A 17,170-nucleotide genomic window follows, 5' to 3' on the forward strand; every position below is an offset into this window, starting at 1 on the left:
ATTTTAATACTACCTAAAATCATTGAAAAGGAACAGAAACCAGAGAAAGATATAAAAAATAAAAAAAATACCGGGATGTAATGTAATGCAGGTTTTGTGCATTTAATACTGTGCAAGTTCTACCTAGTCTATTGAATGGCTTTTTTTGTTTTAAAGCAAAGGTTAATGAAAAAATGAAAAAAAGACTTTAGGCAAAAGGCCAACAGAGGAGGGGAGATTATTGATTTCTCATGGTCTCTTATTGTCCACATTCACATCGAACAAAAACAAGAAACTCAAAGAAAGACAGTCAGGATTGCAATTCAATATCTACAAAATCAGCATTTTAACAACCTAGCTATCTATGTACACTGTACAAAGATTTTAACATAAACGTACATCTTTTACAAAAAAATCTTGCCCGACTGGATCAGGCATATTATATTACAATACAACTCCAAGTCCAATACAACTCCAAGTCCAATACAACTCCAAGTCCAATACAACTCCAATACAACTCCAAGTCCAATCCGACACTCATCTGTTTTGTTATCTGTCCTTCTGTCCTGGAGTGATCCAGATGTGTGTAGAATAAAGCCATTGTTAGTGACCGTTGTTTATATCATTTTTTAAGCGGACGGAACCAAAATGGAACACAGCAACTGACAAGACTCATGATGCAACGCTGTCTGGCCGCTGTGACGGTATGGGATGCTACATTATTATATTATTTTCCCAGAATGCATTTGCATTGTGCACGGACCCTACTCCTCATCCACCAGTCAGTCTATTGCTGTTATGGCTTCGGGAAATACTGGAGTGACTCTATGAACCCTGCTCAGTGTAAAACATGGGACAGAAGGAGAACAAGGAGGGGAAATAAAATATTGAGTTGCATGCTGGGTAATGTAATAGCTCAAGCAAACTCAATGTAAATTGTCAATTTTCAACATTTATTTGAAAATCAGGGACTTTAGTGAAAACACAAAAATTCCTCAATGCTTATTATACTAATGTAACTGGTCCAGAATTACATATCATCCTAATGTCCTTTGGAGGATTTCAATAATATAGCACGTTTCATGTAATAATCATCAAAACCAAAAATCTAAAGATACTAGTGCAAAACAATAAAGATCATATATCATCATTAAAGCAAAATGACTTGGCCCCAAAGGAGAGAGGCAGGATAGCAGTTTAGCATGTGGTGGGACAGAAGCATGGGTAAACTCTCATGGCGTCACAGGCCTGATTTCAGGGGAGGAGGTCTGGACTAAGGGTAATAAGAAACATATTTCACATCAATCCAAATGGCATTCTTAGAGTGGATAATAATAAATACAAAATATTCTTCACATAAAAATTTAAAAAACCTTTACCCAAATTTCGTGATATCCAATTGGTAGTTACAGTCTTGTCCCATCGCTGCAACTCCTGTACGGACTTCGGAGAGGCAAAGGTCGAGAGCTATGCGTTCTCTGAAACACGACCCTGCCAAGCCGCACTGCTTCTTGACACAATGCTCACTTAACCCGGAAGCCAGCTACACCAATGTGTTGGAGGAAACTGTACAACTGCCAACCGAAGTCAGCTTGTAGGCGCCCGGCCCGCCACAAGGAGTCGCTAGAGCGCAATGGGACAAGGACATCCCGGCCGGCCAAACCCTCCCCTAACCCGGACGACACTGGGCCAATTGTGTGCCGCCTCATGGGTCTCCCGGTCACGGCCAGCTGTGACACAGCTTGGGATTGAACCCGGGTCTGTATTGATGCCTAAAGCACTGCGATGCATTGCCTTAGACCGCTGCGGCACTCGGGAGGCCAACTTCTTTCATTTCTATTTCACAAATTCTGTACAGGCTAAATTCTGTCCCCCCTGAATCCTGGTTAGTGAGAAGTCCTTTGGGCCTCTGTGGGTGAGCAGGTATAGTGAGAGGTGGGACAGGGGAGCTGTGTGCAGCTAAAAACAATCACATGTTTGGGGAAAAGAGAAGGCCATATCACAGTACTGACCGTTCAATTACAATAATGTCTTCTTTTCTTTTCCCCAAACATTCTTCACCTTTTCTTTATTCACTAACTCATCCATTTTCTCTGCACTAACTCATCCATTTTCTCTGCACTAGCTCATCCATTTTCTCTGCACTAGCTCATCCATTTTCTCTGCACTAGCTCATCCATTTTCTCTGCACTAGCTCATCCATTTTCTCTGCACTAACTCATCCATTTTCTCTGCACTAGCTCATCCATTTTCTCTGCACTAACTCATCCATTTTCTCTGCACTAACTCATCCATTTTCTCTGCACTTGCTCATCCATTTTCTCTGCACTAGCTCATCCATTTTCTCTGCACTTGCTCATCCATTTTCTCTGCACTTGTCTCTTAAAAGTTTGTATGTTTTTCAACTTAATCTTTCTTATTCACATTCTTACCCTGTTTTCATACTTACTCAACATATCTGGTAGGCTCCCTGTTCCTCGCTATGGAAGAGTATAACACTCTAGGGTAGTGGCTATGATGATGGCCAGCTTTAGGTACTAATGCTCCAAAACACATTGCTTTTCATTGCGTGTGGCTTGGTATTAGCTTAAGGGTAGTGGCTAAAGGGTCATGGTTAATGGTAGTGGCTTGAAATGAGGAAAAGTGGTTTAAGGATAAAGCCTGCAATGGGTGAAGTGGTTTAAGGTTAGTGTTTGCAATGGCAGTGGTTGAAGGGTTAGGGTGTGTACTGTTTTGATGATGTAGCCACTAGCTAGCAGTGTGTCCATTAAACACCAATCATTCCCCTCTGAGCGAGGACCTCCATTTTTCATTACTCAATCCAGAGGAATCTGCACAGCTCGACACAGCATCCACAGCTCGTCCACTTCCTACCCCAGCAGTCTCTGTCCTGCTCTCCTGCCCACCCCGTCCCCTAGCCACTCTCCTTGACCCCACGGTGGGGTCCAGTCAGACCTCAGTCTGTTGCTGCATCTCTACGGTGTGTGTCCCCCTCTGGTGGAGCTCATCCATACTGTCAAAGTCACTACCGCCCGCCTCCGAGTCGTCAAAGCCACAGGGCGCCGACACGTCCGAGGCTGATGACGCGTCCACCGACAACCTCATATTCAGCGACACATTATCATCCATGTCCCCGCCTCCCGGCGTGATCGCCCCACCCACAAAAGTGCTGAACTCCTCCCCTCCTGGCCCGCCTTGCCCCGCCTCCCCCAAAGGCAGCTGGTGTGGGGGCAGGTATTGGCTGGGGTGGAAGTGTGGGCGGGGGGACCTGTGGCGTCCGGTGCTGCCACTAACACTCCCACTCAGGGTGCTCTCCTTGGAGGCAGGCTGGGTGGCGGGCAAGGTGTCGTAGGGGTGCTCCTGGTACTCCTCCAGGGGAGTGGGGAGGGGAGGAGGGAGCTGGTCCTGGGTCAGGAACTCCTCCTCATGAGGAGGGGGGAAGTCACTGTCGATGTCGTAGCCCCCGAGGTAGTAGTCTGACTCCAGTTCCCGGGCGCTGCCCCCCAGGCGAGAGCTGCCCCCCAGTCGGGAGGCTGAGGCAACCATGTCTCCGTGGCCCCCCAGGCCTCTGGCCTCGTAACTGGGCACCTCCTCGATGTCGGGCAGCCTTGAGTTGGGCATCCAGTCAGACGTGTCCCAGTGATATGCTGGAAGAGGGAGAGACAGAGTTAGATCACATTTAGCAGACACAATATAAATAAAAAAAATTAATAAATCTGTCTCAGAGTTAGATCTCTGCCAACATGCCCGATGGACAGTTACAATCTGCAGGTCCATCAGGCATGTTAGTGGACAACTACAGTCTGTCTGCAGAGGTCCATCGGGCATGCTTGTAGACAACAAAAACACAGTTAGACGTCAACCACAACATGCAGGAGGGAGGCCTGGGAATGTCAGGTCAGTGGTCACAGGTCAAAAGGTCACATCATGTCAGGGTTCAGAAGGAGTAAGGGTGGCACTTCGGAACAGCCAAGCCATGGTGAGAGGTCAGAGGTTACTGACCGATGGGATCATTCAACGTCAACAATCACATCACAGCTTGACATACTTCCACATGTTAACAAGGGAAACATTTCACAAAGCATTAAACTGTAAAATACAAAACAAAAACAAAGAACGGAAAGACAGACAGACAGACAGTAAGACAGACAGACAGTACATGCATCAAAGGAAATTATAAAACCAAAGTGAGAAGCACTAAAAAGTTAAATCCATCCTGACAGGTTCAAGAAAAGCTTCAAACAACAAATCTCAACAAAGCAACGTCAGCAAGGACAAACTCATTAAAAGCAGTAACATCAGCAGTAACATCAGTCAAATTAAAAGCAGTAACATCAGTCAAATGGAGTAAAAACTAAACAACACGCTCGGAGGTGGGATGCAAATGCAATGCAGTGAGAGGATCAAACATCACATGTCACAGGCAGCAGGTGACAGCAAATAAAAGCGAAAATTGGCCAAACTGAGGAGGAACGGCCACGAGGCGCGTTGGAGAGTGAGTGGTTGTCATGGGAGATGAGCGAAGCCTCTCCACCCAGGCAACGTTCCAAGGTTGCATCAGGGCTGCTCAGTCAGCACAACAACACTGTGCCTGGGGATAACGCATGCTGGGTTGTGTGTGTGTTGGCAGGGGGCTAGGAGCAACAAATCACACAAATACAGTGAGCTGCGACGGAGAATGAGAAGAGGGTGAGCGAGAGGGAGAGTGAGAGAGGGAGAGGGAGATTAAGAGGGCAAGAGAAGTAAAGGGAGTGAGAGAGATGAAGAGAATGGTGTGGATCACCTCTGTTGTAGCTCTGACCTTGATCCATGACTGACACTGTCAGGTGGGAGAACAGGAGAAGAGAGAGCTTTAGCGTGTGTTTGCGAGGCTTAAGAACGGACCATCTGAGACTTGGGGGGAGGGCTTTTATCTATCTCCCTCAATCTCTCACTACTCCTCCCATCCACCTGAATGTGTAATATATCAATGTATTTATAATATGTCAGTTTATTTATGTACGTGTAATATGTCAGTTTATATATGTACGTGTAATATGTCAGTTTATTTATGTATGTGTAATATGTCAGTTTATTTATGTATGTGGAATATGTCAGTTTATTTATGTATGCGGAATATGTCAATGCACATGTTGTGAGTAACACTGATTCAGCCTTGAACTTTTTGCAGTGGTGTAAAGTACTTAAGTAAAAATACTTTAAAGTACTACTTAAGTAGTTTTTTTGGGGTATCTGTACTTTACTATTTATATTTTTTCACTACTTTTACTTCACTACATTCCTAAAGAAAATAATGTACTTTTTACTCCATAAATCTTCCCTAACACCCAAAAGTACTCATTTTGAATGCTTAGCAGGACAAAAAATGGTTATATTCACACACTTATTAAGAGAACATCCCTGGTCATCCCTACTGCCTCTGATCTGACGGACTCACTAAACACAAATGCTTCATTTGTAAATGATGTCTGCGTGTTGTAGTGTGCCCCTGGCTATCTGTAAATAAATAAAAAAACAAGAAAATGTTGCCGTCAGGTTTGCTTAATTAATATAAGCAATTTGAAATGATTTATACTTTTACTTTTGATACTTAAGTATATTTTTGCAATTACATTTACTTTTGATATTTTAGTATATTTTAAACCAAATACTTAAAAACTTTTACTCAAGTAGTATTTTACTGGTGACTTTCACTTTTACTTGAGTCATTTTCTATTAAGGTATCTTTACTTTTACTCAAGTATGACAATTGGGTACTTTTTCCACCACTGCCTTTTTGTCAGCCCCCCCATGAACCCCTGATGTGTGTGTGTGTGTGTGTGTGTGTGTGTGTGTGTGTGTGTGTGTGTGTGTGTGTGTTGAGGCTTGACACCTCAACACATGGGTTCCATGTAAGCTAGGTACTTGATGTGTACTGAAAATATAAAGCCTACAGTATGTGTGTGTACATTGAGTTTACATTACATACAAGCCATGTATTTTACATCATAGCTGAAGTACATGATCTTCAAACAACGGCACAGTCATGGTATTGTCATGGATAACACTGGCATGGCATCTCATAGAGAGAGAGATAAGTACCGGGAGAAGTAAAGAGAACGTCAGAAGGATAGAGAGAGAGAAGGGTGGATGAGACACGGTACCTTCGTTTTCAATAGTGTCGACTGCATCATTGACCAGTCGAATGACAGTCACTATGGAGGCTTGTTGAAGAGAAGCAGAGGGAGGAGACACGGTTTGAGACACAGGAAGTTGACAACAGGCTCCCAGGAAGCAGAGCTACTATTGGCTGAAGATGGGATCAACACTAGAGGTGTGTAACATGGGAGGTGTCTGATCAAAAGCTACACATGGAACCAGACTTAGAAGACCTACACTCTTAGAAAAAAAGGAGCTATCTAGTACCTAAAAGGAGTTTTCGGCTGTCCCCATAGGAGAACTCAGAGAGACGAGAGCTAGACTGTTAAATTATGTTTTGAAGACATTAAATGAAAATCAGATAATTACAAAAACAACAACCAAATCGAGAAAGAAAATGGAATGAACATAATAATGACATCCAATCACATCACATCCACTGGAGCGGTCGTCCGAACTGATTGGTCCGCTTCAAATTGTTCTGTGGCCTGATTGGCTAGCATCACAGTCAGATATTATGTGAAATGTGATCATCTTGACTGACAGTAAAGCAGTTCCATTAATTATGAATGAATGAAGCATCAATGTTGATATGTCAACATTGCATGTCAGTTATGTAGTGTAGTACATAGTAGCAACACACTATGATTATGTAGATTCACCATGGTGATATCAGTGATTTATGCAGAATGATCTGAGTGAACCATGTTTATCCAGAAACGACGATCTATAGGCTAACTCTCAAAGTAAAAATAACTACTACGGACTTTTTTCCAATACCAAAACGCCACAAAGTCCACAACAACACAGCACAAGTTACATAACAAAAAAAAAAAAAAAACACAACACATAAACAACCACCTAAAACCTGAACTGGCTTCTGCCAACAATTAGAGCTGCAGTATCAACGACTACAACCATAGAAAGACATGCTTGAATTCGTGATGATGAAACGATGACAAGTCAACACAACATAACACAGCTGTCTGTCTGTCTGTGTGCATACTGTCACTTCCAAATTAAAACAACAATCTGACAGGTGTGGAAATTCACTGGATTAAAATCAATGGATTAATCACTGGACAGTTTAATCTCCATCTCTTCATTCAAAGACTCAATCGTTGACACTCTTACTGACAGTTGTGGCTGCTTCGCGTGATGTATTGTTGTCTCTACCTTCTTGCCCTTTGTGCTGTTGTCTGTGCCCAAAACTGTTTGTACCATGTTTTGTGCTGCTACCATGTTGTGTTGCTGCCATGCTATGTTGTTATCTTAGGTCTCTCTTTATGTAGTGTTGTGGTGTCTCTCTTTATGTAGTGTTGTGGTGTCTCTCTTTATGTAGTGTTGTGGTGTCTCTCTTTATGTAGTGTTGTGGTGTCTCTCTTTATGTAGTGTTGTATCTCTTTATGTAGTGTTGTGGTGTCTCTCTTGTCTTTATGTGTTTTGTCCTATATTTTTTATTTTATTTTTTATCCCCCGTCTCCACAGGAGGCCTTTTGGCTTTTTGTAGGCCGTCATTGTAAATAAAAATTTGTTCTTAACTGACTTGCCTAGTTAAATAAAGGTTCAATAAAGAAAGAAAGAAATAAGAAAATAAGAAAAAAACTTCCAAACATGAACAAATTATATGAAACACATAAATCAAACAATAAATCACCATGATTTGAGGAAAAACAAACTAACACACTGGATAACAAATAGTTTTCCTGAAACACTTTTATAACACAGCAGGAGTAAATGTATCTGTTGGAGAGAGGGCTTTAGGAGAGAGGGCTTTAGGAGAGAGGGCTTTAGGAGAGAGGGCTTTAGGAGAGAGGGCTTTAGGAAACAATAAACACTCCAGGGTTCCCATAGTTATTGTTAATCACAGCATCTCTTTTAATGCTCTAACATCAAACCACCCCCGACTCCTCCCCTAGTCCCCTATCTCTTCGGCGTTTGCTGATCTAAATTAACTGTTATTGACGCAATATGGTGACGGCGTCACCTCATCCGATTTGCTTTAGGGAGCTTCAGCCATATTGCTTTCACATACAGTATCTGGTTCCTCTGAATCTGCCGACAGCAAAGGGTTATGATAGGGGGTTAGGGGAAGACAGGACTAAGTTAAGGGTTGCTATCGAACTGGATGGCAGACTAGCTCACTGTCGTTATGGTTGTGGCCAGAAAGAGGCACGAGAAAGGAGGGGCGTGTTTTACCGTTGTCGTCGCAGGAGTCGGACTGGAAGGAGCTCAGTGATTGGACCTCAGAGTTGCTGCCCTTGTTGCTCCCTGAGAAACAGGTCATCTCTTCACCCATATCTACCATTTTACCTGCAGGGAGAGGTCAGAGGTTAGAGGTCAGGGTGTCAGAGGTTAGGACGGCGGTGGGAGTAGGCCAGGGAGAGTTGGCCCTCTGCGAGGTTAGTCACAGAAGGAGAAAACAGGCTCGTTAGTACTAGGGCTGTCTTTGTTGTGGCACAAATCACACACACACACTTCGGCTCCAGTGACAACAATGCGGGCAAGGAGAGCTAGAGGTACCACACACACACACTTTGGATTTGGGAATCAAAGCCAGCTCATAATTAGGATGGTCTTGATAAACTGAACGTGATACTCTCTGAGTGTAGTTGTGTGTAATATGAATATGGAAATTGAACAAACAACGCACTCCCCCCTCAAGGGTTCCTGGAAAAGAGGGATACTCAATCACACAAACATACATTTGAATATACAGTCGTGGTCAAAAGTTAAGAATGACACAAGTATTGGTCTTCACAAAGTTTGCTGCTTCAGTGTTTTTAGATATTTTTGTCAGATGTTACTATGGTATACTGAAGTATAATTACAAGCATTCCATAAGTGTCAAAGGCTTTTATTGACAATTACATTAAGTTTATGCAAAGAGTCAATATTTGCAGTGTTGGCCCTTCTTTTTCAAGAACTCTGCAATCCGCCCTGGCATGCTGTCAATTACCTTCTGGGCCACATCCTGACTGATGGCAGCCCATTCTTGCATAATCAATGCTTGGAGTTTGTCAGAATTTGTGGGTTTTTGTTTGTCCTCCTGCCTCTTGAGGATCGACCACAAGTTCTCAATGGGATTCAGGTCTGGGGAGTTTCCTGGCCATGGACCCAAAATGTCGATGCTTTGTTCCCCGAGCCACTTAGTTATCACGTTTGCCTTATGGCAAGGTGCTCCATTATGCTGGAAAAGGCATTGTTCGTCACCAAACTGTTCTTGGATGGTTGGGAGAAGTTCCTCTCGGAGGATGTGTTGGTACCATTCTTTATTCATGGCTGTGTTCTTAGGCAAAATTGTGAGAGAGCCCACTCCCTTGGCTGAGAACCAACCCCACACATGAATGGTCTCAGGATGCTTTACTGTTGGCATGACACAGGACTGATAGTAGCGCTCACCTTGTCTTCTCCGGACAAGCTTTTTTCCGGATGCCCGAAACAATCGGAAAGGGGATTCATCAGAGAAAATGACTTTACCCCAGTCCTCAGCAGTCCAATCCCTGTACCTTTTGCAGAATATCAGTCTGTCCCTGATGTTTTTCCTGGGGATAAGTGGCTTCCCTTCTTGACACCAGGCCATCCTCCAAAAGTCTTCGCCTCACTGTGTGTGAAGATGCACTCACACCTGCCTGCTGCCATTCCTGAGCAAGCTCTGCACTGGTGGTGCCCCGATCCCGCAGCTGAATCAACTTTAGGAGACGGTCCTGGCGCTTGTTGGACTTTCTTGGGCGCCCTGAAGCCTTCTTCACAACAATTGAACCTCTCTCCTTGAAGTTCTTGATGATCCGATAAATGGTGGATTTAGGTGCAATCTTACTAGCAGCAATATCCTTGCCTGTGAAGCCCTTTTTGTGCAAAGCAATGATGACGGCACGTGTTTCCTTGCAGGTAACCATGGTTAACAGAGGAAGAACAATGATTTCAAGCATCACCCTCCTTTTAAAGCTTCCAGTCTGTTATTCTAACTCAATCAGCATGACAGAGTGATCTCCAGCTTTGTCCTAGTCAACACTCTCACCTGTGTTAACGAGAGAATCAGTGACATGATGTCAGCTGGTCCTTTTGTGGAAGGGCTGAAATGCAGTGGAAATGTTTTTTGGGGGGATTAAGTTCATTTTCATGGCAAAGAGGGACTTTGCAATTAATTGCAATTCATCTGATCACTCTTCATAACATTCTGGAGCATATGCAAATTGCCATCATAACTGAGGCAGCAGACTTTGTGAAAATTAATATTTGTGTAATTCTCAAAACTTTTGACCACGACTGTACAGTATGCGTGAATGCACACAAGACACTCACAAAAACAAACACGTATGAACAAAGACTGTACCACACACAAACATATTCAAATTCATCACACTAACACATAACTATGCCAGCCACGCACACACACTGACCCTCATCGCAGTCCCAGGGGCTCTTGTGGATGGAGTCACAGTCGGAACGACAGGGCGAGACAGGTGGCAGGTTGGGCGCCACGCTACACACCACCACCCCCCTCCGCGTTGTGCCTCCCAGAATCCTGGGAGACTCTGGGTGGAAGGTGCTCATCTCAGTGTGTTCCACGCCTCTCCCGTCCGCCATCTTCTCCAGCGTGGACCGCGGCTCGCCTTGGAAACAGGGCGTGTACGCCATGGGCCTCACAGGCACCTGAGGTGGGCCGAGCATCCCAGCTCCGCCCCCTATCACCGTGGCACAGAGCCCCGCTTCGGCGTACAGGTTCAAGGGGTCTCCTGGCGTGCAGCGCAGGGTCTTGAACTGAACCCCGTTGGCCTTGTTTAACAGAGCTGCTGTTGCTGGATCTTGGACCAGTGTCAAGTTGTTACGGGAGTAGTTCTTCTGGAACACCTGGAGCCAAAATGTTTTTATTGTATTTCTTGTAAAATTACAGATATAGGATCTTAAACCAGTTTCTGTGGTAGAAAAATAATCCTGCAGCAACAGGAAATGTGACGTTTTATGTGGATTATAATTCATGGACATTTTTGTAGGGGTTGATACATTTCTCTTAAGGGAAATTCAAGTCTGACATTTCTGTGGAAATTAGAAACTTCAGAAGCCTTTTTAAACCTCAAATACAATACAAGTTTTAAATGTACTGCATCGCAGCACAGGGTGATCAAATTAAGATCCTACATCTGTAAAAGCAATGAAGTCTGAATTATTTGATAAAACTTACACATTTCATCGTAAAAATAAAAACACATGAGAATAATTAAACAACACAATACAAATACCTTCTTGCGGAAGGCGATGAAGAGGATGATGAGGGTGACGATGACGAAGAGGACGACAGCAATGCCGATCAGTTCTTCTTTCCCCACCACGGCGTGTCCTGCCTGCATGTCTGGTACCACCACGGGCCGCAGACCGCAGCGCTGGCCCACGAAGCCTGCCGTGCAGTTACAGTAGAATGAGCCGTGCGTGTTGACACACAAACCGCCGTTCTCACATTCTGCCGCGCCGCCCGTGGCTCCGCTCCGCTCACACTCATTTAAGTCCTCCTCGCACCTGGAGAGGGTGAACGGAGGAGGGGAGTGAGAGAAGGAAGACGAGAGAGGGATGAGGGGAGAAAGAGGGGTTGTTAAAACTTTGTTTGGTAATCAGTTTGGATAGTCCGACTTACAGTTGCCTCTATATACTCCAAAAACAATCCTTGATGTAGGTATCAATAGATCTGAACCTTTGTCACTTCAGTTGGCACTTTAAAAACTCTTACAGATAATTTGTGGGTCATTTAATTCAGTTGAAGTCGGAAGTTTACATACACCTTAGCCAAATACATTTAAACTCTGTTTTTCACAATTCCTGACATTTAATCCTAGTAAAAATTCCCTGTCTTAGGTCAGTTAGGATCACCACTTTATTTTAAGAATGTGAAATGTCCGAATAATAGTAGAGATAATGATTTATTTCAGCTTTTATTTCTTTCATCACATTCAAAGTGGGTCAGGGCTTTGCTCGCACACGCTTTTTCAGTTCTGCCCACAACTTTTCTATAGGATTGAGGTCAGGGCTTTGTGATGGCCACTCCAATACCTTGACTTTGTTGTCCTTAAGCCATTTTGCCACAACTTTGGAAGTATGCTTGGGGTCATTGTCCATTTGGAAGACCCATTTGCGCCCAAGCTTTAACTTCCTGACTGATGTCTTGAAATGTTGCTTCAATATATCCACATAATTTTCCTTCCTCATGATGCCATCTATTTTGTGAAGTGCACCAGTCCCTCCTGCAGCAAAGCACCCCCACAGCATGATGCTGCCACCCCCGTGCTTCACGGTTGGGATGGTGTTCTTCGGCTTGCAAGCATACCCATTTTTCCTCCAAACATAACGATGGTCATTATGGCCAAACAGTTCTATTTTTGTTTCATCAGACCAGAGGACATTTCTCCAAAAAGTACGATCTTTGTCCCCATGTGCAGTTGCAAACCGTAGTCTGGCTTTTTTATGGCAGTTTTGGAGAGTGGCTTCTTCCTTGCTGAGCGGCCTTTCAGGTTATGTCGATATAGGACTCGTTTTTACTGTGGATATAGATACTTTTTACCTGTTTCCTCCAGCTTCTTCACAAGGACCTTTGCTGTTGTTCTGGGATTGATTTGCACTTTTCGCACCAAAGTACGTTCATCTCTAGGAGACAGAACGCGTCTCCTTCCTGAGCGGTATGACGGCTGCGTGGTCCCATGGTGTTTATACTTGCATACTATTGTTTGTACAGATGAACGTGGTACCTTCAGGCATTTGGAAATTGCTCCCAAGGATGAACCAGACTTGTGGAGGTCTACAGTTTTTTTTCTGAGGTCTTGGCTGATTTCTTTTGATTTTCCCATGATGTCAAGCAAAGAGGCACTGAGTAGGCCTTGAAATACATCCACAGGTACACCTCCAATTGACTCAAATTATGTAAATTAGCCTATCAGAAGCTTCTAAAGCCATGACATCATTAAAGGCACAGTCAACTTAGTGTATGTACACGTCTGACCCACTGGAATTGTGATACAGTGAATTATAAGTGAAATAATCTGTCTGTAAACAATTGTTGGAAAAATGACTTGTGTCATGCACAAAGTAGATGTCCTAACCGACTTGCCAAAACTATAGTTTGTTAACAAGAAATTTGTGGAGTGGTTGAAAAACGAGTTTTAATGACTCCAACCTAAGTGTATGTAAACTTCCGACTACAACTGTATCTTGTTTCGTCTCTATTGTTGCCATTGTCCTGGCTGGAAGAAGGTTCAGTGAACAGGGGGGTGAAGTGTGAGGTAATACAGTAAGGGGAGTGCGAGTGCTTCTCAAATGTATTGTTTTATCCGTTCTCCACACTCTCATCCTCACAAGGACGTACTCAGGAGAACGTGGTCGGAGAACGCACTCGGGAATGAGAGTGTGGAGCACAGTAGTATGCATATTGAAAAACAAGCCTAGTCTCCTATGTTCCCTATCAAATAACGAACACGCCGAGGTTGACTTTCCTGATCTTTCTCATCTGAAATTAAAATGGCTTCGATCATGGAACACAAGCTGCTGGTGTGCGCGTGCGTGTTTCAGCGAGTAAGAAAAGTGTATAAGTGTTATTACACCCTGCCCACATGTACATATTACCTAAATTACCTCGACTAACCTGTACCCCTGCACATTGACTCTGTACCGGTACCCCCTGTATATAGCCTCGCTACTGTTATTTTATTTTACTGCTGCTCTTTAATTATTTGTTAATTGTTATTTTTTACTTATCTATTTTTTACTTAACACTTATTTTTCTTAAAACTTCCTTGTTGGTTAAGGGCTTGTAAGTAAGCATTTCACTGTAAGTTCTACACTTGTTGTATTCGGCGCATGTGGCAAATAACATTTGATTTGATTTTGAATTAGTGACCTTGTGACTTTGCTGCACCTGCTATTTCAACCTCTAAATGCCCGGCTATGAAAAGCCAAGTGACATTTACTCCTGATGTACTGACCTGTTGCAACCTCTACAACCACTGTGATTATTATTTGACCCTGCTGGTCATCTATGAACGTTTGAACATCTTGAATAAAAATCTGGCCTTAATGGCCATGTACTGTTATAATCTCCACCCGGCACAGCCAGAACGGGACTGGCCACCCCTCAGAGCCTGGTTCCTCTCAAGGTTTCTTCCTTTCTAGCCACCGTGCTTCTAAATGTGCATTGCTTGCTGTTTGGGGTTTTAGGCAGGGTTTCTGTATAGCACTTTGTGACATCTGCTGATGTAAAAAGGGCTTTATAAATACATTTGATTGATTGATTGACTGCCTGTAGCCTTGATTTCTGAGGCATAATATATTCTAATGTAACACAGTGGAACACCCCTAAACCCCTGGAGAGAAGGAGACAAGCAGAATTAAATGTCATATTTTTTTCTCTTTCAACTCTTTGAATGAATCTTACAGGCTGCAGGCAGCTTGGGGGCTCTGCCTCTTCTACTCATCTGCCTATCACTGTAGAGAAAAGCTGGTTTATACTGCCACCTAGTGGAAATTATGAGGCATTGCATTTACAGTGAAGTTATTTATGACATACCTTATATTATATCCACTACTTGGGCCAGTAGGAAGCTGAACCCGTTAAAACAAACAGGTCATTTAAAAGGTGGGTGTTTATGTGTCTCTCTGTGTGTGTGTGTGTTAAAGGGTGTGGTTGTGTCTGTCATATTCTGTGTGTCTGAGATAGTCAACTCCATGGGTGTGTGTTCAGGACAGGAGTGTGTTGGCGTGTATACTGTATGTTTACAGTGTGGTCATTAGTTTGATAGTAACTCACGTGGTGCCCTTGAAACCGCTCCTGCAGCTGCAGAGGAAAGCGCTGCCGATGGCTTTGCACACGGCGCTGTTGTGGCAGGGGTTGGGAACGCACGCCGTGATCTCTGTCTCACAGCGCCCCCCAGTGTACTGGAGACTGCAACTACAGGCAAAACCTGATGAAGAGAGAGAGAGGGAGAGAGAGAAAAGAGACAAAGGAGAGAAAAAATGAAAATAGTAAATTAAGTAAATGTACATTTGAGTCATTCAGCAGACACTCTTATCCAGAGAGACTTACAGTTAGTGCATTCAACTTAAGATAGCTAGGTGGGACAACCACACATCACAGTCATAGTAAGTACATTATTCTTCAATAAAATAGCGATCAGCAGAGTCTGGGCTAGTAAGGGGGGAAAGTGTGTGTTAAATGAAGTATTCTGCATACAGGGGTAGTGCTATAATTGAACAAAGCATTCAGACCATCACAGAAGATTCAGATCACACTCACACTCCATCAAACACACACTCACATTCCATCACACACACACACACACACACACACACACATTCCATCACACTCACACTCCATCACACACACACTCACACATTCACTCACACTCCATCACACACACACTCCATCACACGCACATTCACACTCACACTCCATCACACACACACTCCATCACACTCACACACACTCCATCACACATACACTCACTCTCCATCACACGCACATTCACGCTCACACTCCATCACACACACACTCCATCACACTCACACTCCATCACACACACTCCATCACACACACACACACTCACACTCCATCACACGCACATTTACACTCACACTCATTACACACACACACACACTCCATCACACTCACACTCCATCACACACCCACTCCATCACACACACACACTCCATCACACACACTCCATCACACACACACTCCATCACACACACACTCACACTCCATCACACATACACACACACACTCCATCACACACACACACACAAACACACAGACACACTCCATCACACTCACACACACACTCCATCACACTCACATTCACCCTCCATCACAAACACACATTCACACTCCATCACACACACTCACACTCCATCACACACTCACACTCCATCACACTCACACTCCATCACACACACACACTCACACTCCATCACACACACTCACACTCCATCACACACACTCACACTCACACACCCATTCACACTCCATCACACACACACACATACACTCACACTCCATCAAACACACACTCCATCAAACACACACACTCACACTCCATCACACACATACACTCACACTCCATCACACTCACACTCCATCACACACACATTCACACTCCATCACACACACACACATACACTCACACTCCATCAAACACACACTCCATCAAACACACACACTCACACTCCATCACACACACACTCCATCACTCACACTCTCCATCACTTACACTCTCCATCACTCACACACTTGCACTCATTACACACACACTCATTACACACGATCACTCTCCATCACACACACAGGAATGTGTTCAGTGCCATGGAGACTAGTGTGTGCATTGTTTGAGCTTTGGCGGTGCTGCCAGGGATAGTTGGCCTGTGGTTGATGAGAGCTTGCCAGCCTAAACACAAACACACACACCTCTAGGGAAATCACACGGCACACACACACACAAAAGCTCACGCAACTGGGAAATCACACTGACACACACAAAACACACAACAGGAAAATCACAAACACACACACACACCTCTAGGAAAACTCAGGGAAATGTCATTGTGTTATCGACACACACACACACACACACACACAGTGGGATACCGGAATACATACACACACACATACTCCGATAACCTTTACAAAGAGGTTGGGCAAGCCAAAAAATTATAGCAAATATTACAACAAAAATCCCCATTCACTGAACCTTCTTACAGCCAGGACAACCATGACAAGTCCCAGAATGCTGTGCTCTTTTCAGAGCGCTCCGCCTCTCGTTGTGAATGAGAAATGCAAGCGGGGAAACTGGGAAAGAACAACCCACGGGAGCGTTAAGTCACTCTCTCTGTGTTGAGTCTTGGCCTCGATGTGTTAAGTCAGCATGTTAAGTCAAGGGGTCACCCTGCTGAGTCCAGGGAGGGAATTTCGATAGAGATTACATTTAACCAGGCTTCCCTACTGACTCCAGTACAAAATGCCAACGGCTGAGAAAAAGAAAAACGAAATGTGTCTTGAGCCCTGACTGTAGTCAGATTT

At 44.0% G+C, this 17,170-nt stretch overlaps 1 protein-coding gene across 2 annotated transcripts in view; it reads right to left on the reverse strand.

The window, feature by feature from the left end:
- Window positions 1–2,236: 2,236 nt before the first annotated feature.
- The window catches only part of LOC121567775 (protocadherin Fat 3-like), a 198,520-nt gene continuing 183,586 nt past the window's right edge, over window positions 2,237–17,170 (reverse strand). Inside the window, exons 24-30 of one of the 2 annotated variants that reach the window (XM_041878044.2) lie at window positions 14,906–15,059; window positions 11,361–11,634; window positions 10,521–10,971; window positions 8,317–8,430; window positions 6,123–6,182; window positions 4,763–4,798; window positions 2,237–3,626 (exon numbers count right to left, since the gene is read on the reverse strand). In XM_041878044.2, coding sequence (XP_041733978.2) covers window positions 2,929–3,626; window positions 4,763–4,798; window positions 6,123–6,182; window positions 8,317–8,430; window positions 10,521–10,971; window positions 11,361–11,634; window positions 14,906–15,059 — 1,787 coding nt within the window. In that variant the 3' untranslated portion in view covers window positions 2,237–2,928. The remainder of the gene's footprint in view (window positions 3,627–4,762; window positions 4,799–6,122; window positions 6,183–8,316; window positions 8,431–10,520; window positions 10,972–11,360; window positions 11,635–14,905; window positions 15,060–17,170) is intronic. The other variant, XM_041878045.2, reaches the window with a different exon arrangement.

This window comes from Coregonus clupeaformis, chromosome 6, assembly GCF_020615455.1.
Source record: "Coregonus clupeaformis isolate EN_2021a chromosome 6, ASM2061545v1, whole genome shotgun sequence".
Lineage (NCBI taxonomy): Eukaryota > Metazoa > Chordata > Actinopteri > Salmoniformes > Salmonidae > Coregonus > Coregonus clupeaformis.